At 40.5% G+C, this 19772-nt stretch overlaps 1 protein-coding gene across 3 annotated transcripts in view; it reads left to right on the top strand.

Moving 5' to 3' along the window:
- PRKCA (protein kinase C alpha) overlaps window positions 1-19150 on the top strand; it is a 135303-nt gene extending 116153 nt beyond the window's left edge. For all 3 annotated transcript variants that reach the window (XM_086856977.1, XM_086856976.1, XM_086856974.1), the window contains 9 exons: window positions 1524-1667; window positions 2421-2594; window positions 3671-3762; window positions 5328-5390; window positions 6010-6148; window positions 12054-12134; window positions 13480-13587; window positions 15916-16056; window positions 16998-19150. In XM_086856977.1, coding sequence (XP_086713103.1) covers window positions 1524-1667; window positions 2421-2594; window positions 3671-3762; window positions 5328-5390; window positions 6010-6148; window positions 12054-12134; window positions 13480-13587; window positions 15916-16056; window positions 16998-17162 — 1107 coding nt within the window. In that variant the 3' untranslated portion in view covers window positions 17163-19150. The remainder of the gene's footprint in view (window positions 1-1523; window positions 1668-2420; window positions 2595-3670; window positions 3763-5327; window positions 5391-6009; window positions 6149-12053; window positions 12135-13479; window positions 13588-15915; window positions 16057-16997) is intronic.
- The last annotated feature ends 622 nt before the right edge of the window (window positions 19151-19772 follow it).

Raw genomic sequence — 19772 nt, 5'->3', positions numbered from 1 at the left:
TCCTGATCAGCATCTCCAAGTGCTGCTTTCATGCAAACAAGTAATAACATTGCTGTGGAGGAAATTCCCCAGTCTAAGCTGTATTACAAGTTTTTTAATAAAGAGATCTAAACTTGAAAAATTCATATCCCTGTGGCAGGGCATAAGATTTTCTGTGCTTATAAAGTTGCAGGAAGAGTCATCCAAGCTGAATATGGTTTTGAAGTGACAGGAGGTTATTTTGTCAGATGATTATCTGACATTACTGCAAGAGTAGATGGAGTCTGTGAATCGAGTGCCTCTCAATTTTATGGTTTTAAACTCCTCTGGGGAGGGGAAGGTTTGTAACTCTCAGTTACAAACTCTCAGTTTCCAGTGCCAAAGGTGTATGCCAGGCCTGGCTTTTAAAGGGAGGTATTGTGTGACTTTGAATAAACCTCCATTTCTGTAATTTTCTTTATCTGTAAAAGAAGGATAATACACAAATATTGTCCTTTTGTGATGCAGAGAAAATAGTAGTTATCCTGAATTGTCAAACATACATCTCTAGCAAAAAGTAAATTGACCATATTAGAGGTTATTAACCAGACCAACACACCAGACAGATGGGGAAAGCACTTATATCCCAAATTATTAAATCTTATGGCTTTGCTTCTGCTGGTATATGGGATTGTTTTGAGGGAAAAAAAAAGAAAAGAGGATATTATCTTGTAGCCTGCATTATCTTTTGGTGAGTCTTACTTTTTTCTCTTCTATTAACTCTGGGATTTAAAATGCAGCTTACTTGAGCCATGCTATTGTGTCTCATGTGAAATACTGAGACTTGCAGCCTCCTGTAAACCAAAGTTTCTGGACAAGGCAGAGCCCTTGTCTGTAATATTTCCTTTTCCCCCTTTTCCAGATCAACCCTTGATTGAAAATCAAAGTTGATTGTACTGCTGGTGTGAAAGTGGCCGTGTACATCTGCATTAATTCTCATGTCTTGTGGGATTTTTTAATGCAGGTTCTTTTTCTTGGTGCATGTCAAAATTCTCTTAACTCTTGCTATGCAGTGACTGGAAAAATTCCATTCTAAAAGAGAATGTTTTGAGGAGGTTTTTTATATCCTAAAATACCCAGTGTGCATTACAGCATGGTATTTTTGGATAGCCTCTTTTTATGTTTTTTTAATTTTTTTTTTTAATTTCAGAACAAAAGCACCATTTAAGCTGCTTTTGGCATGAAAGCAAATGATCATTTTTAATTTTGTTTCTGGGCTTTGCTTTGGTTTTGCTCTTTTAACCAGATAAGCATATCTGCTTTATCTGGTTCTAAATGAACACAGTTTTCCACTTTAATTCCTTCAATTATGTCAAAATTATTGCTGGAATGAGTCTTTGAAGGTGTGTCTGTGCATATTTTATTATGCAACCTTTCACCTGGGAATGCCACCTCAGACCTGGCCATTTCCAATTCCAACTTCCACCCAGAGATCCTTTCTGCCAGGAAACAGGGAATTCTCACTTTGCTGTTTTTGTGTGTGTACGTGTGTGTGTGTTCTTCAGAAAGCCAAACTTGGGCCAGCTGGTAACAAAGTCATTACTTCAACAGAAGACAAGAACTCAAGTGTGCCATCCAACAATCTGGACAGGGTGAAGCTGACAGATTTCAACTTTCTCATGGTTCTTGGAAAGGGGAGCTTTGGGAAGGTAGGAATTCTTCAGAATAATCCAGTCACGTTCCTTTACTTTTTTTTTTCTTTTTTTTTTTTTTTTTTTTTTCTTTTCCCTGAGGAAAAATGAATAAACAGCTCTTTCAGAAGCAAAATCCAGAGTCAAAAGGATGTGTATTTTTGAGGAAGGATTTCTTAACAGGGAGTAGGGTCATTCCCCCCAAGCAGATTTAAGTCCAGATAGGCAGTTTCCTTGAAAAAATAAAAACAAATTTATAACCTCAGACTGTTGGGCAATTTGAGAACTTGTTGCTCACGTTCAGATCCTCACTTCTTGGCAGTTTCAAGGAAATTAAGTCTTACTTTCCTGGCTTTAATACCTAGGTCACTCTGCCAGTTCTGGAAGTCACCAACGTTAGTAAGGGTGAATATTGGACAAAAAACCAGGAACAGTGTATATATATATTAGAAATCCAATAGCTGAGAGAACAGACTGCTATTTTTCTGCCTGTTTGAACAAAACTCAGGTGATAAAGTGCCCTTTACTGAAGAAGTCTCCTGGGACTTAACATTTTATCAGCCCTTCAGCAACGAGCCCGCAATCAGCCAGCGGGCTTGGGCACAGGCTGTCTGAAATGTACAGTGATCATGATTTTGGAGTTTTGATCAAATTTCTCTCTACAAATTAAAGGAAAAGCTGGCTTGCCATCTCTCTGAATCTTGAGGCATCTGAGTGACCTTCCCTCCCTGGCCCGGGGGATTTTCACGCCGCTGTTTCCCTTTCCTGCAGGTGATGCTGGCGGACAGGAAGGGCACAGAGGAGCTGTATGCAATCAAAATCCTGAAAAAGGATGTGGTGATCCAGGATGATGATGTGGAGTGCACCATGGTTGAAAAACGAGTCCTGGCACTGCAAGATAAGCCCCCGTTCCTGACACAGCTCCACTCCTGTTTCCAGACAGTTGTACGTGAGCTCTGTCTTTCTCAGCACCCCGATGTTTCCCAGGCTGCGTGGTCGTGGATTTTATCACTCCAGTAACATTTATTATCATCCAACTCATGTATGGTAGCCTCTGCACGTAGAAAATGGTGAAGAAATCCCACATGTAATTACCCCTTGGATTTTAAATGTAAAAAATAATTTTAAAGGTTTTTCTTCTTGCAGTCGTTTGAGCAGGCCAGCATGGCAATTCCTAAATGTAATTATATGTGCTTTGCTAAGTCAGAGCCTCAAGCCCGGGTTCCCAAAGGTTCCTAAATACTTTTAAAGCTCTGGGGATAGTATTTGAAAAGTCTTAATGGCTGTTATTATATCGTGGGGTTATTAGTCATGAATCAGTGTTGGTGGATTTAATTTAGTTTTCTGTCACTTCTGGGTGACACCAAGGGGCTTTTTTTTCTTCTTTCCTTATAAATATGTGAAGTGGGCATTTGCCCATCACATTGCAAAGCATCTCCCAGTGGCACATTTGAGGATGGATCTGATGGCCCAGTGTCACTGTGCCAGCCTCTTGGATGATGTGGAATTATGGAACTACTGAGGCAGGGAAAATCCTCTAAGATCACCAAGCCCAACCATCAGCCCACATTCCCCATGAAACCATGTCCTCAAGTGCCACATCCAGACATCTTCCAAAGGAAAACTTACTAGGAACTATCAGAAATGGCCTCAAAGCAATTTGGAATTTTTGACCATCTTTGATTTATTTTTATTTTCTTTTTTTTTTCATTTATTTTTAGAGACATTTTTCAGACTGAGCTATATTTGTATAATTCTTGAAACTGTTGGAGACAAATAATCTGTAAGAGCATGGCACTAAAATTGGCAAAAGCAGACAGATCTCATCAATCATTGCCTCTTAAAGGTTGTACAAAACATTCCGCTTCCATTTCCTGATCTATAATTTTTTCCCAGTCCTAATAATCCTAAAAGCTTTTTAATAACATGCTAGTGACTTTTTTTTCCCCTTTTTGGCTGATCAATGAATATCTAATATTGTCTCTAATGTATTTATGTTCCCCTTTACTACTTTGTCCTAGGACCGGCTGTATTTTGTGATGGAATATGTGAACGGTGGGGATCTCATGTATCACATCCAGCAAGTAGGAAAATTTAAGGAGCCACAAGCAGTGTGAGTGTTCATGTGTTTAAATCACATCATTTGATTTTACACTGTAGGAGGATCTGGTTTCTTCCTCTTCCCAGGCTCAGGATGAAGTCTGGGCTGGTCTTTGTTTGTTTTTAGGGTTCAAAATCTGAATTTTGTGTTAAAAATGTTGTTTGAACACATAGGCCAAAGGTAGCTGTGCCTTTATTCAAAAATACAGCACAAACAAAAGCAGGAGATGCTTACTTGAAAAGTGACAAGAATTTAAGCAGGGCAGCAGGAAATTAAAGATGTTACTTCATATTCTGATGTTGTTTTTAAAAGCAAATATTAAACAGTGAGGAGAATGCTTCAGTCTGAATTAGTGCTACAGAGAAAGGCAGAACAAATCGACTCAGCACTGTGATATAAATTGCACTTTATACAAGACAAATTCGATGTATAACTTGTAAGAAATTGTGTGACATATTTGTGAGGAGTTAATAAGGAATTAGGAGTTGTTTATCTACGTGATTCTTTTCAGGTAATTGTACATCTGGCACATCAGTGAGCAACTGAAAATGATCTGTTGCATATTTAAGAGTGAATAGATCCATCAGTATCATTTTAGCCATCCTTATAATACCTCATCACCACTTCGTTAGTGTTCCATAAATCATTTACTAATGAAACTTTAAAATCAAGGGTGACCAACTGCTTTAAGCACTCAGTTAAAATAATTTCTCATTTTGGTATAAGCAGTGTTGAAATGGGGCTTGTTTAAACGAGAGGCCTTCTGAATAGAAGTATTTCAGATGCAGACAAACATTTTAACAACTCACTGAATCAAACCTTGGTGGTGTCAGATCATCCTTGACTCCCAGCTAATGCAACTTGCCAACACTTGGCACAGTCTGTGGTGCTTCATGACAGCTTTTGCCTGTGCTGCATCTTCACACATGTTCACAAACACCTCTGATCGAGTGTTGCAGAGCTCGGTTGCTTCCTCTCCCTTGCGCTGAGCCTAAAAATTAATCTCATCTTTAAATAATCCTCTCGCACGTAATTTGCACAGTTCCACAGCAACCAGCTTCAAACAGCCACCAGTATTCTATACCTCTTAACTGCATTCAGCAATTATATTTTATATGGTAATTATTTTAATTAGCTTCATGTAATTAATCCATTAACAGGCTGTATAAAGGAACACTATTTCTGCAAATTATTTCATGCCGTATGAATTGCAATGTACATCGAGCTGCATCCTGAATTCATCAGTCTGTGATTAGAGATAAGAACCTTTGCAGCAGAGTGAGTGCAAAAAAAGAAAGCTGTGCTCCAGCTGCACCATTTTTTGTGGTCCAGGGAGCCATTTTCCAAATTTTTTTTTTAGATTCTGCATTATTTCATCATCAAATACTCAAAATGTATCTATTGAGGTCCAGCTGAAGTGATAGGTCTTTTATGTCACCTGTATATATACACTATCAATTCCATATTTCATATGCTACTACATTATCATGCTTTACTGTGATTCATTTCCAATTTATTTTGCCAGAAGAAACTCATGAGGCAATAAGAAATGTGTTGATTTTTTTCCCCCCACACAGGTTCTATGCAGCTGAGATCTCAATTGGGTTATTCTTTCTCCATAACAGAGGGATTATTTATAGGTGAGTATGATCTGACATAAGTAACTTCTGAACTATTTTTAAAATCCCAAAATGATCAGTTTCTTTAACTTTTCAGTGTATTTTTAAAACAGAAAGCCATCAGTGTAGAGCTCTTTTAGTTGTGTTGCTGCTGGTAAGGTGGAAACCGTGTTGAACCTGAGCTTTCTGACACTTGTGCTCTGCCCCGCTGAAATAAAACCTCTAGAAAATGGAAAACTTCATGTTTTGTATTCCTGTGTGTTGTTTAATAATATTACACATCCAAAATTGTGAGGTGAGGGGTCAGACACAGCCACCTCTTCATTCACTGTCCAGCCCAGAGCAGCTGTGGCTGCCCCTGGATCCCTGTCCAGGTCCCAGGCCAGGCTGGACAAGGGGGCTGGACAGTGGGAGATGTCCCTGCCATTCCAGGATTGGCTCTGGATGGGCTTTAAGGTCCCTTCCAACCCATTCCAGGATTTTAAGGTCATTCTCAGATGTCTCCCAGCTCCCTCCAAGCCGAGCCAGCCCCACATGTGCACCCTCAACCTCCCAAAGAGCTGCAAATATTCCTTATTCAGAATAGGCTCACCCTAGCTGACCCCAAACATTAACCTTAAATTACTGTGATTCTTCTCAGAGATCTGAAATTAGATAATGTGATGTTGGATTCAGAAGGACACATTAAAATTGCTGATTTTGGAATGTGCAAGGAACACATGTTGGATGGAGTAACAACCAGGACCTTCTGTGGCACTCCAGACTACATTGCACCAGAGGTAAATCTTTAAAGAACATTTTAATGTCTTAAAAGAAATTGTCCCTCCACATTTTATACCACTGGGTTTGGATTTTATTCCAGATTCTCTCTGGATGACACCATTTAACTTCTGCAGGTTAAATGTTATTTAGGTTATATTGGATACATTGCAGGTTATATTGGATATATTTGTGAATTAAAGCAATGTAATCAGTAAGACTTCACAATTTTAGCAAATACCTACTTGATTGACAAACTAACTTTTTATGAGGTAAGATTATGTTCACTCTAGGAAAAAAAAACCTAAAAAACAGGCTCACCAACTTCTGATCTTAAATTTCTAGCCTGGAAATATTATTATACTAAACTTTGCAATTTGTGAAGTTACACAAACATCATGAGTGTTGCTGAGCTTTTTGCTGAGATCAGTAAATATTTCACTGGGAGCAAACAACTCTGCTTTAATCTGTTCCCTCCTAGGTTCACACAGCTGCCAGCACACATTTATTTAAAAGATTATTTGGCATTTTCAGGAAATCACAAACCACCCACTGGTTTTTGGGAGGGGACTGGTGAGGTCTTGAAGCTTTTTGTTGACCTCTTTGTGAAACCACTGTGGCTTTCTCCAGGCCATGTCCTGCCAGTGCTGCACAGGTGCCAAGAGCTGCTGTTCCTCACCTCAGGAAAGCTCCTGCCACTGAAAGCCTCTTCCAAAAGCTGAGAGATTGGGCCTTGAGTGGAATTTTGTAATAAATCCATAATTTGCCTTGAGTTTTCCATGACTTGGCCATAGCTGTGCAGCTTTCAAGCCACTGAAAATGACATTGAAGCCTGAACCAACTGCAGTGGGTCTCAAATGAAAATATGATCATGAAAAGCCCGGTTGTTCTTTAAAGCACTGAGATAAATACAAGCTCAGAGTTAAGATTTTGAGTCTAGATATGATTTGTATTTCAATAGCTGAGGTCTAAAAAATTGAAAACAAGCACATGTGGTGATTTGGATATAATTCAAATATATGAATATTAAAATCTGGTCTTTGTGCATACTGAGCTTTCAAGAGTCTTGATTTGTTTGGCAGCAAATTTGATGCAAGGGGCTGGATCCTGATCCAAGAGTTGTTCACTGGGTTCTGAGCAAGAGGCAGCTCTGGTTGAAGCATTTCTGGCTGTAATTGAATGTTTGTTGGAATAGGAGAGATTTATACATGGACAAGTAAATTAGTGTCTAAGGTGAATTTTGTCATCTCTGGGAAATTGGAATGAAAAATAGTTTGTTTTTTTCCTGGTTGCTAATTCATGCTTTTCAGAGTGAAATATTGTGTGTTATGCACCCTTGTTTTTTCACCATTTGCTGTTGCTTGCAGCAGGGTATCAGAACAACCAGAGTAGTATTTAATTTTCTTCTGTCAAAACATAAATGAAGCCAATATTACAAATTTAAGTGTCCTTTCTGTGGCAATTGTCTTGTGCCAGTTAATGCCAAAGAACATTTTGTCAGTACCAGAATGCTCAGTGTGGGTCAATGCTGGAGCGAATTATTTTACTTTATTTGGAAATTTCATATAAAGAAATAAACCTTTTACCAAAAACATCCAGTAAGTGAGAGAAAATTAGTCTGTTATCTTATAAACAGATTTGATTTGATTTTGTTTAATTGGCTGATTTTCTTTTGTCTCTGAAGACATTATTGTGAGTGACAGTTTGCTAACTAGTTTTGTGGTAAACTTCAAAGGAAGGTTCCTGTTTTGCTTGCAGGGGTGTTTCAGCTCACATTTCCATGGGCTAAAATTTATAAATTTCTAATAGATTTTAATGAGAATTCATTTGCACGGTCACATTCCCTGCTGGGTGGAGATAAAGGAGCTAAATCTAAATAAACTCTTGTAGGTATCTGGAGTAGAATCCTGTGAGTGGGCTGCACTCAAACATGGAGAGGGAGCTCTTTGCAGCAGCGTTTGGGGAAGAATGTGGTGACTCTCCTGGGGCCTGGGGGTGCAGAACCTGCCCACAGATGGATCAGAGAACACTCAGCTGCAAGGACCCTGCAGGGACAGCCCAGCTGGTGTCCCCTGCCCCAGCTCTGCCTGGAAAAGCAGGGGAGTGCAGTGCTGCCTTCAGCAAACTGAACCCCCCAATTTGGTGTGCTGCAAAATAATGTTTTCCCTTTTTTATTTCTGAGTGGGAAAGTTGCCATTTGCTATTACCTAGGTGTATAATGGGCTGGAATTACTGTTAATTTTCTGACACTGTGCAATTTGAAGAATGTGCAGAGGTTAAACTGGTGGGATCCCACGTCTGCTTCTCTCGGGCAGAAAGTGGTTATCTTGTACAGAGTGTTTCCTGATGTGCTGAACTTAAATATTTATGGTCAGAGTGGTAAAATAGGTGTGAAATCAATTAGTACTTTGTGTTTCCTTGACCAGTCAAGAGAGACAGGAGGAGATGGATGTCAAAAGGATTAGGGAGAAGGGATTCTGCCAGCACAGAACCCCACCATCAGCATCCCTGCAGCAGGGATTTTTATAATTTAAATTAGAAACTCCATTTTCCTTCTCTTCCCTCTCACAGCCTCAAAACCTGCAGTTCCAACCTTGAATTTGCCAGGATTGTGGGAGGGAAATAGGTATTACAAAGGTTTGAAAAGTGCATTTGACTGTTTCTTGTACTGGTAATATTTATTTCTTTTAATAACTGAGTTTTAACTTTTCCAGCAGACATCATATATGCTCACAAAAGATTTCCTCTTGCCTCTGGGATATAATCTTTTCATCCCAACTGCCTACTAGCTGCAATGATCTAAACATTCCTACAAATTGCTGATATTAATCTCTGTGTCCTGCTCTTAACTGTGCCTTCCTTGGAGGCAAAATAGAGAAAAAAAGAAAAAAAAAGCAATTCCTTCTGCCAATTTTGCTTGATGAGAGAAATTCCTGAGCTCTTTCTGAGTGCTCAAATCCACAGAACCTGGAAAGGCAGAGCTCTTAATGCATGGCAATAGATGGGTAAAATGGGACATCTGAAATGCAAAAGGACATGAAAAAGGCAATAATTTAAATTAATGATGAAGAAGGAGGGGAAGAGAAGGATCCCATCAGTTTTCCATTGCTGCCTGGCCAGTGAAAATCAGGAATCATAGGTGGAGGAGGGTACAGCTCTTTATTTCTAGGGACAGGAACTCCCTCGCTGGATATATAATACCCCCATTTGCTGTAAAAGATACCAGAATTTGTACATGCAGACAGAATGACTTTGGCAGCTGCTGCATGGCAGGCAGGGATGGCTTTGAGTGCAGCAGCACTGGGAGGGGGCACACGATGAATCCTGGGTGATGAGGAGGGAAACACTGAAAATACAACGTTTACAACTGGCTGACTTTGTACCAGTGCATGTTTGCCTGTACAGTGAAGGCTCATCTGCTTCCTCCCACATGTAATTCCTCCCTTGAAGTGAGCATTCTCCCCTCTGGTTTGCACTGCCCAGTTAGTGCTGGGAGCAGCTCCCAGTACAAGGAGTTTTGTCACAGGTTGCACACAGGACATGGCAAACAGCTGGTCTGGGTTTCCCTGGTGCCAGAGCCTCACCAGGATCAAACTGGTGACTCAAACTGGGTGTGTTCAGATGGGATTAAAGGGAAGGAGGAGGAAAACTCCCTGTGTGCAGCAGCACCACTTCTGCATGGAGATAATTCAATGCAAAAGGTGTTGTCATTGCATTTGCAGTGGGACTTTTCCAGCCTTGCTGGCTGGATTCATTTCCCAGTTCCCACTCTCCCATCACAGACTGGCTCAGGTGAGGGAGGTGTGTGCCAGCTCAGAGGGGCACTGCTCTGTTCATCTCAGATGTGACATCAAGCAGCAGAAAAATTGTAGTGATTCTGACCATCCATTGGAGCTTTTTCCATGTTAATTCTGCCTCTCCTGATGATTCTGTTTGATACTCTCTCCCAAAGGCAGATTTCATAGGGGAGATTGCATTTCCTGATGGGAATGCTGTTCAGAGAGGAGCCCAGCCCTTGCTGGATAAAAGTCAGCATCATTGAGTCTGTGCTTTGGTACAATTTCACTGTAGGACATTGCATTGCAGCATTTATGTGATTTCCTCCTCTCAATAATCCCATCAAGCTCCTTCACAACAGGGACAGAAGTGGACTGTGGGCTTCTGCACAGACCTGGCTGCCAGGTACAGAGCCTTGGCAGTGTAGCAGCATTTTCTTTCTCACTGCTATGGATCCATCTCCTCCTCATTTGCTAATTGAAATAAACTGTTCCTCCCAAAACCACATACCATGTACTTGTTGTACAAAATGTTCTGCCCTTACAAATCAATGACCTGAAAAATATCCCTTTTTTATATAAAATACTCTTTTCCATAAGGCAGGGAGACATTTTCAGAGGAGGACTGAGGATGCAATGTTTTGTCATTTTGTGGGTAAAGGCCAGTATTTTTCCTGGATGAAAGTTTGAAAGTGTTTGGTGTTTCAAAAGGAAATATTGATCCCAGCAGGAACTTACTGGTGATGGAAATGGAAGGCAAAGTAACCAAGTATGTCAACTGCTATGAGATGAAATGAATGTCCCAAATATATATTTTTAAGCCCATGTTACTGCGAAGAGATAACTAATACAGACTGCCTTTATGTAGGGCCTTCCAGATGAGAATCTTGTTATTATCTCTGGTTGTCTAATATATTCCAAAGCACAATTGATTTTAAAATCCTTTGGTTAGAAACATTGCAGTAATTTTTAAGTCGTGTGCTGCTGTATCTCAGGCAAGGACATATATCCACACAGAGGCCATAATTTTATTTAGTAGCCAGGCAGCCCTGCTTTATTGCACTGGTGACTCACTATTTTCCTGAGCAACTATGGAACTTGGCAGTTCAACTTCTCTTTCAGACTGCTAAAAAATTTAGGATGTGTGATGTGTATTTGACTGGGCAATTTATTTCACAAAGAGTGAAAACACAAGCAAGCAGGAAAATGAATGCAAGCCCTTCTGGAGTTGTGACTGCCTCAGTTCCCTGCTCATTCCAGTGGAGATGATGGAGTCAAAGGCTCTGATGCTGCCTTCAGTGGGGATGGGCAGGGACTGGGATGTCCTGCATCCCTTCACAATTCACAGCATCCCTTCACAGTTATTTAGGAAGAGATCTGAGAAACAGCTGCACCTCCAAACTCCTCCACACCATTTCCAAATGCAGCTCTTAAATAAATGAATGCTGATTTCTGAGGAGGCATCGACTAAAGAGGATAACACAGGAGGGGACCTGGGTGCTGCTGGCACCTGCAGCCTTTCCTTGTGTCAGAACTCAATTTGCACTGCTCTGTCAGTCAGGTCTGAACCCAGAGCATGGAAAATACTTGACATTTCCATTAGTCTGAACAGCAGAACCCCCTTTCTTTTTTGGTGTTGCTGGTATTTTGTACTGAGCATCATGTGGCTTGGAAAAACTTGACTGAGATTTTTGGAGTTTTGCTCTTTTCCTGAATTTTGATTCCTTTTACAGCAGAACAAAAACATAAATATTGAAAAGAAAGGTTTAATTATTGATGGTTCTTAAGTTAAGCGAGCCTCATGATTTCAGACTTTGACACAAACAGTTGGGTAATGGTTTTGCCATTTGTCTCCTTCATTGTGCTGCTGTACTTCCTCCTTTGCCTTCAAATGCACATCCCAAGGACTCCTGAGAGCTGCATTTTCCACAATATCAGGGTACCAAGGACGTGGGTGGGTTTAGACTCACGCTTGCAAAACAATCCCAACTCCCACTGAAACCCGTGATTAGCTGGAGGGAGGATTACAGGATTGTCTTTCTGGCCTTTTCCAAGGAAACCTGTCCTTCTCTGCACATCACACACGTACCTAATGGGGGTTAGTTAACACAGGGGTTTTTCCTGTGTTTTTTTTTTTGTGATTATGCAGATTATTGCTTACCAGCCCTATGGGAAGTCGGTGGATTGGTGGGCATACGGTGTGCTGCTCTATGAGATGTTGGCTGGCCAGGTAAGAGATTCCCCCTCCTGTGCTCCTCCTCCTGCCCTCCAAGGCTGCTCTGTTTCAAGGCTCCCTAAAGGTTTAGACCATTGCAGGATAAGATTGAAGCCTTTCATTCTGCTGTTATCTCCTTGTACTCTTGACTGACTCAACTGAGAATGTATTTAGGCTTTAAGCTCTTTATGTTGCACCCACATAATCAAGCTCTGCCTTTGAATTCGGCTCCTTTGTACTGCAATAATGTTATAAATAGCCATCTTCAGAATTGAAAGGGAGACACTTGAGCAGGAAAATGCATGTCAAGTGGAAGAAATACCATTTAGGAGTTTGAAACCACAGGGAAGCATAATAAGAGTGTGTATAAGCTCTGCATTGCAGTTAAGTCCCAAGAATACAGTTTTTGTACTGTATGTCCTGGGGGTAAAATTTGGAAATGTGCTCAGTTACAGACCCCTCGTTCTGCAGAGTTAATGAGAGGCTGCTCTCTGAGTCCCTCGGGTAGGGAAGCAACACTCTGCTGCAATAAATGGCATATAAGCCCCAACTTTCAGGAATTATATTAGTCTTGAGTTAAAAAAGATTCCTGCAGTTGAATTTCAGTGAGTGTTAGGTAAAGGCAGGCATTTCCTGAGCTTAAAACATACATTTGTAACAACTGCCTTTAAGAGTTTCTCTGTGAAGTTCCAATGGACATTTTAAAAGTTTAATGTGTACCAATTGCAGCTGTTAACATTTGCAGGCAGAATTTCAAATATTGGCCATCTGAATGCTTTGGAGAAAAGGAGATTTACCATTAGCTGGGTCTTGCACAAGGCCCATATCCATGGAATTTATCCATGGGCACTTTCCCATCCCTGTATTTTAAAATATGGTGCAGCCCTTTCTTGTGATAGTCTCAAAAGCAGAATCTACAGCCATGACACAAAACAAACTGGTGTTTAACTGGAATTAAGTGAGGAATGGATATACCTTAGCACAAGGTAATTGAAAGTTATTCTCCAAACTTCAGCCTTTGAAGTATTTTGCCTGCCTGGTGCACAGCAGCTTTAAAAACTGATTAAAGCTGATCACAAAGATAGTCCTGCACACATTTCATTAACCTGGCTGCCATTCTGGGGACAGAAATGAACATTTCTCCTTGATTTTGATCTGAGACTGTCAAACACTAAACTGGGTCAGCAGCAATCCAGGCTGCAGATTGCTGTGAGACTGGGGAGTGTTCCTGGACAAGGAGCACTGCTGTATATGGATCTCTTTGGGCATGGTGTTGTCATGCCATTTCATAAAAAGTAGAAAATTTAACATAAAAAAGGAAAACTCAGTAAGTTGCTCACTTGTGATTTATTTTCTACAGCCTCCATTTGATGGGGAAGACGAAGATGAGCTGTTCCAGTCCATAATGGAGCATAATGTTTCCTACCCAAAATCCCTGTCCAAAGAAGCTGTCTCCATCTGCAAGGGGGTGAGATAAAATGTTAATTTATCATTAAGTTCCTTTTTGGCAATCCTTGTGAGTAGCTGCCTTTGCCTGGCTCTGACACAGCACTGTAGTATTTTAAAGTGCAACTTCTGTCAGGCAGCGCTGAGCTGTGTTGTCACTTGGTGTCACTGGTAAGTGCTGGGCTCTTCCCGCTGTGCCTGCTTGTTTTATGGAAAGAACAAATGTCAGGATCAGCAGCTGCCAAAGCCAGAGCAGAATTTATAAACAGGACCTTGGTGTGAAGAGTCTCCCCAGGCTTTGCCTCTCGACCTGTGGCAGCACAGCCCTGATTTTGCGGGGTGAGATTTCTCAGCTTGGCTGGAGCTACTCCAGCGAGTCCTCAGCCCAATGACAGGATCAGAGAACAGGAGTTTAGGAGAATCATTTTTAAATTTAGGTGAAGATAAGCTTATGTAAAAATCTTTAGCAGAAATGCAAGGAAACCATGGGGAAATTCTGATCCAGTGCTACCTGTGTGGCCTAAAATTGGTCTTAGATACTAAATTAATTATTTTTTTTCACTTTTGAGGAAAATAATAGATTTAGCTTCAGGGGATTAGCTTAGGAAGAAAGAATTCATTTGACTTCCCTTTGATTCCATGTGATTCTCCAGAGCACCATCAGTCTGCAGCTTTTCCAATCCACCGCCTGTAATGGGTTATTTGATGTCTGACTTACACTGATAAAACTCCAGTGCACTTAGTTAATTTGGTATTTACATTCTTCCTATCCTTTCCAACCATTTCTGAAGTGCTATACATGAGCTGGGTATTAGTCCCTTTAAAAAAATCATCAAGGAAAAGGTGTTTAGAGCAAGAAGGTAAAATGAAAGACCATGCTAATTTTGGATCTTATCCCAGCTGGCCAACAAAAAATAAACATGATGTATTTTTGTAAAGTACATTCAGATTGTTGCCTTGTTGTGACAATCACACATTCAAACAGCACAGTCTGAACCTGATGTAATTGCCCTGTTTTCAGCTCCTCTGTTTGCTGCTCTCTGGTGCTCATGTCAAGGGAGGGCAGAAAGCTAAAATTACCCTGCACCTTGAGATTTTGGGCAAGTCTCTGTGATACTGACATGTTCTTCATCTGCATTAAACTGACAAATTAATCTCAGGTTTCAGTGGGAATTTTTCCTGAGCTAAGAAGTCGATATGAGAAAGTTTCTGACCCTTGCAGCCAGTGGTAGCTCAGCAATCCCAGTACTGGGCACCGTTGGGCAAGACAAACGTGCCCACTCTGCTCTTGGAATTGATTTGTCTGCTTGACTTCCATTCCACTGATTGAGAGTTTGTTGGTTTTGGTAAATGCAGCAACTTTGGAAAGAATTAAAACTACTGGAATCAATACTCCCATTTTCTTTTATCACTTACTGTTGAAGCAAGGGGTATGGAAAAAGTAACAAAAATGGGAGCATTGCTGTTAATCTTGAAGAAAGCTGTGATTCCTGCCCAGTGCACAGCCACTTCCCAAACCTGCTTAGAGTCACTTTTATTTTAGGTTCAAAATTGGAATCAGATCAACTCAACATTTGGAAGGAGACTAAAGTGGTACTGAGGTTTTAAGATCTGTTGAGGTATCACTCCCAGCAGTACATTAATCATATATAATTTGTAAAAGAGCTTTAAAAAGTCACCACAAAACTGGAACTGAGAGTTAAAGGCTACATTGCACAATTCCCAATGTTCCAATTGGAACTTGTTAATTAGGGAATACATTCCAGTTTCTAAGCACACCAGGCTGGTGGATTTGGGGCTGGTTTTTTTCCCCAAGTCTGTTTAATCTCTGCAACTGGGTATAGTATTGACCAGGATGTCATTAAGAATGCAAGGGAGGAAACAAAGATTAGATGTTGTCAGCTGGGTGCCAAAGAATTGGAGGCTCTGTAATGAGATGTCTTGAACAAGCTCCAGAAAAATGAAATGGGTGGGGGGGGGTTGTACTTCATTGAGCTTTAGTGCATTGGAATTTATGATGTTTAATTGATTGCTGAGATGGGGTAGGAGCTGTTCTGGAGATCTGTAAGACTGAACTGAGAGATTGGAGGTGAAATTCAGGAAGGAGCTGTGAGCCAGCAGGGATGGCAGCGTGTCCTGGGTGCAGCCCCTAATTTTGCTGCTGATTTGATCACTTTTCTGATCCAGTGATCACAAAAGAAAATCCTTCCAAAAATTTTGGCTTTTCAAAACAATTTTATTAGCAGTGTGTATCTTCAGGAGAGGAGCAAGAGCATTGCAAGCAGGGGAAAGTCCCTCTCACTTTCCTTCCAGCATTAAACTGAATCGTTTGGTGTTTTCTTCCCAACAGCTAATGACTAAACACCCTGCAAAACGCCTTGGCTGTGGCCTGGAAGGTGAAAGAGACATCAGGGAACACGCTTTCTTCAGGAGAATTGACTGGGAAAAATTGGAGAACAGGGAGATTCAGCCACCTTTTAAACCTAAAGTGGTGAGTGAGGTGCCAGCTCCATCCCTCACGGAGTGTGACCGCAGCCCTGCTCCCCGTGGGGTGGGATTGCTGCTCCAGGTCTGGGGCACTGCTGTCCTAGACAAAAATAACTTAAAATCCAAGTCTGGTATTTACATACCCTGTGCACAACTCATTTATGGTGACTGCTGATTCTATTTGTATCAGTGTCATGCAATTATAGAATTGTTTAGGCTGGAAAAGACCTTTAAAATCACTGAGTTCCAACCATTATTTTGGTTGTTTCTTTTGTTTTCTGTTCTGAAGGAGTTTTGCTCTGGTTATAGTGGTATTTTAGGCTTTTTTTGCCTGGACTTTGCCCAGAAATGATACTTTTTTTAGAAAATAAAGGAGGAAACTTGTGATAGCAAGTTTAGGAACAAGGACCTGTCCTGGGATGTCCCTGGCCAGCCCTCCTGCCATGCCAAGGACTGAGGCCCTGCTATCATTTATGAATTTATAGCAGTTTATAGCCTGTTCAATGCAGGCTCAAAGCACATAAATGAATTGCATTAAGCTTTTTGCAGATCATAAAGGAAACCGAGACTAACATGAAAATTTAATTTTGTATTGTAAGGCTTTTAAAAAGAATGAAATGACTTCCTAAAGAAAGTATCTCTTGCCAACATATGTTTATGAAAATATTTCCTTTTGCCTTTTGTATCCCAGTAATGCTGAGTATTTAAGCCTCTTTATCTCATCACCTCACTCTGAGGGATGGAAACCTTTCTGACTGCTTTTTACCAGGATTCAGATATTAAACGTTCACTGTTCTGTGATATTCTATCAAAACATCTGTAAAGCAAATTTTCCCTCATCTACTCATAAGAAAGAGGGGAAAGCCTTACACATATCCTGACAACTCTGCTGTTGTATTGCTGACATTTTTCAGCCTTTTTTTCTGCTTTTCTCTTGCCTTTCAGTGCGGCAAAGGGGCTGAAAACTTCGATAAGTTCTTCACGCGAGGACAGCCGGTGTTGACGCCTCCAGATCAGCTGGTCATTGCCAACATAGACCAAACAGATTTTGAAGGGTTCTCTTATGTCAACCCCCAGTTCGTGCACCCCCTTGTAGAAAATGTAGCATGAAACAGAACAAATCCCGCCGTGGGGAACAGTTGTAACCCTACAATTTTTAGGCTTTCGCCTTGTTGATTCCATTTGGGCCTGGAAATTGTAGGGTTAGAAGGGTGTGAGATGAGGGAAGGGCCACTTAGTCAGGATTTGGGCTTTGCAGCAGCAATGTTGTCTTAACAGGAGATAAATTAGCGTACGGTGCCCACTTTTTCTTCTAGAAGTCGCCACTGACCTGTCGAAACTTACCCATGTTTTGGTACGTTCTGTATTTTTTACCTTCCCACTGTCCTTTTGCTCCCTTTTCAACTCTGTTGTGTTGGAAAAACATCTGACACGTGGCATGAATGAGAAGCCACCTCGAGTATTTATTCCTTGGGGGCGGATGGCGGGAGGTGGGAGCGTCCTCCCCGCGCTCCCGGAGACTTCGGGGGCAGATCCAGAGACTGAGCGGGGTCAGCTCCAGAGGGGAGAGGCATTGCAAAAAAATTGCTGAAAGCATTTGAAAAATATGGCAGGAAAAAAAACAAAAAAAAGGTTGGGAATGGGTGGGAGGGGGGATGAAATCAAATTAGAACCTGAGGCTTGGTGAGCAGATCCTGTAAGATCCCAAATAAAAGCGCTCGGGTGGTGGCCACATCTCTAGGATTTGTGCTATGAGTAGCAGGTGATAAACTCAAGGGTGAAATTTTGTCTTTAACAATAATAATAATAATGATGATGATGATAATAGTAATAATTTTAATAATACTTTTGTGAATTTTTAATCTCCATGAGATTATTCTGTGATCCAGGGTGCCATTGTCTGTTCAGTTGGTTTAATTTACACCACTCCTCAAGTTTACTGTTAACTGGTTCTAATACAAATATTTTACTATGAAATTTATTAACCTGGAATGTAAAACAAAAGTGTAATTCCTTAAGTCTTATTTACATGTGTTTATTTATCGTCTGCAGTGTAGGGCAGTAAATTGAAGAAAGCATTATGCATATTAAATTAACAGAAAATGCAGCCCCAAGTGACTTCCTGATTTCTCCAGAATTACTCATGAAAATCAAGTGAGATTCAGTCTTAAATAATCAGTTTTAATTCAGAAAACTTTGGGCTGTAGAATAATCAAGCCTGAAAGAAAAAAATAAAACTCGTTTTATTGATAGAATGGAATTTAATACATTTTACATATGCTTCATGCAATGAACTTTGCATGTTTAGTAATAACTCTTAATAATAAGGGTTAATAATAAGCAGATCTATATTATTGACATAATCATATCAAGCATAAAGAGTATTATAAAAATTTTATAAAACAACTTGTGCTTTATTTGTGAAAGTTCTTGTTCTGAATGACACCATTTAGATTTAGCTAAATGTTTTCTTGCTATTGTTTTGATTTTTACTTTAGGTTTTGAATATTGTTACTGGCTTAGGGTATAATCTCTTTTTTTTAAAGTAGATATACTTTTAAATAATAATTGCTACCTGCAGGTTTTATACGAGGTTCAATTAGGCTTTCATTTCACATCTGCTTATTACTTGCAGAGAAGGAAATAGACTTTATTTGCAATGATGAACACTGTAATTAATGCAATCTTCTCCTCTCCTATCACTTAGATAAAAAATTTTGATATTTCCTCTTACAACTTACCAGAAGATATTAACTCAAATATCAGTAAATAATGTTTTGTGCATATTTTGGTTTTGTTACAGCATGTAAAATAGTAGTTGGTGCATTTCCCCTTTTTTTTCCCTCCTGCCTTGATCCCATTAGCAGCCACAGGCACTTTTTGTCTGTCAGATGTGCATGATGATGCCAGAAGCATGATGTCTCTGTTGCTGCATGCAGACTGATTACAATTTTTCCAGCATGTAAACTTATTCAAAAAGTAAGATATTTGCCATAAAAGACTTCAATTTATACTAGAATATGTAATGGGGTGGGGTGGGAGGGGAACCTACTTTCTAATCATCTTTTATGACAATAAACCATGGAACCTGTGCCAAAGATTCTGTCAGAAAGATCGAGTCCTGCCAGGGGGGAGCCACAGGGGTGGGCTGGGGGAACTGGGGGAAACGTGGCTGGATGTGAAGGGTGACTGTGTTGAGTCTCTGCCCCCACAGGGCCCTGGAAAACGTGGGTTTGGGGCCAGGATGTGCAATTTCCACACTCCAGGAGTCCAATTGTTGCCCTCAGTCCTTCTGTACCCCCTGCTCCCACGGGGAGCACCTTGGAGCCATCAAACCCTGACGTCCCAAGGTGTGGCTCACGAGGGGCATTGGCCAGCTGACAGGAACTCAGATCATTGCCTAAACAAACAGGACTCCAAACTTTTCAAACATTTGAGGAGTAAAATTTTAAACTCTTCTGTGTCAAATGTGTTGTCAGCCAAGACTGGGAGTTCATTTTCTTCTTTGTGTATTACGTACTTCAAAAATGATGGTATTTACCATAAAGCATGTGGCCTAATGCAGCATTCATGACTTTTTTCCTTATTTTTTTTCTGAATATTATTAGCCTGGCAATGTTTAGTAAAATCTGAGTAGAAATCATGCTGTAGAAGATAATAGATTGAATTAAGATAACAGATTACTGCGTCTCAGATTTTAATAAGGAAGAGGCTCTCAGC

This window comes from Cyanistes caeruleus, chromosome 19 (assembly GCF_971803275.1).
Source record: "Cyanistes caeruleus chromosome 19, bCyaCae1.hap1.1, whole genome shotgun sequence".
In the NCBI taxonomy this organism is placed as follows: Eukaryota; Metazoa; Chordata; class Aves; order Passeriformes; family Paridae; genus Cyanistes; species Cyanistes caeruleus.
The sequence above is the reverse complement of the archived record's forward strand: the minus strand, read 5'-3'. Positions and strand labels throughout refer to the sequence as shown.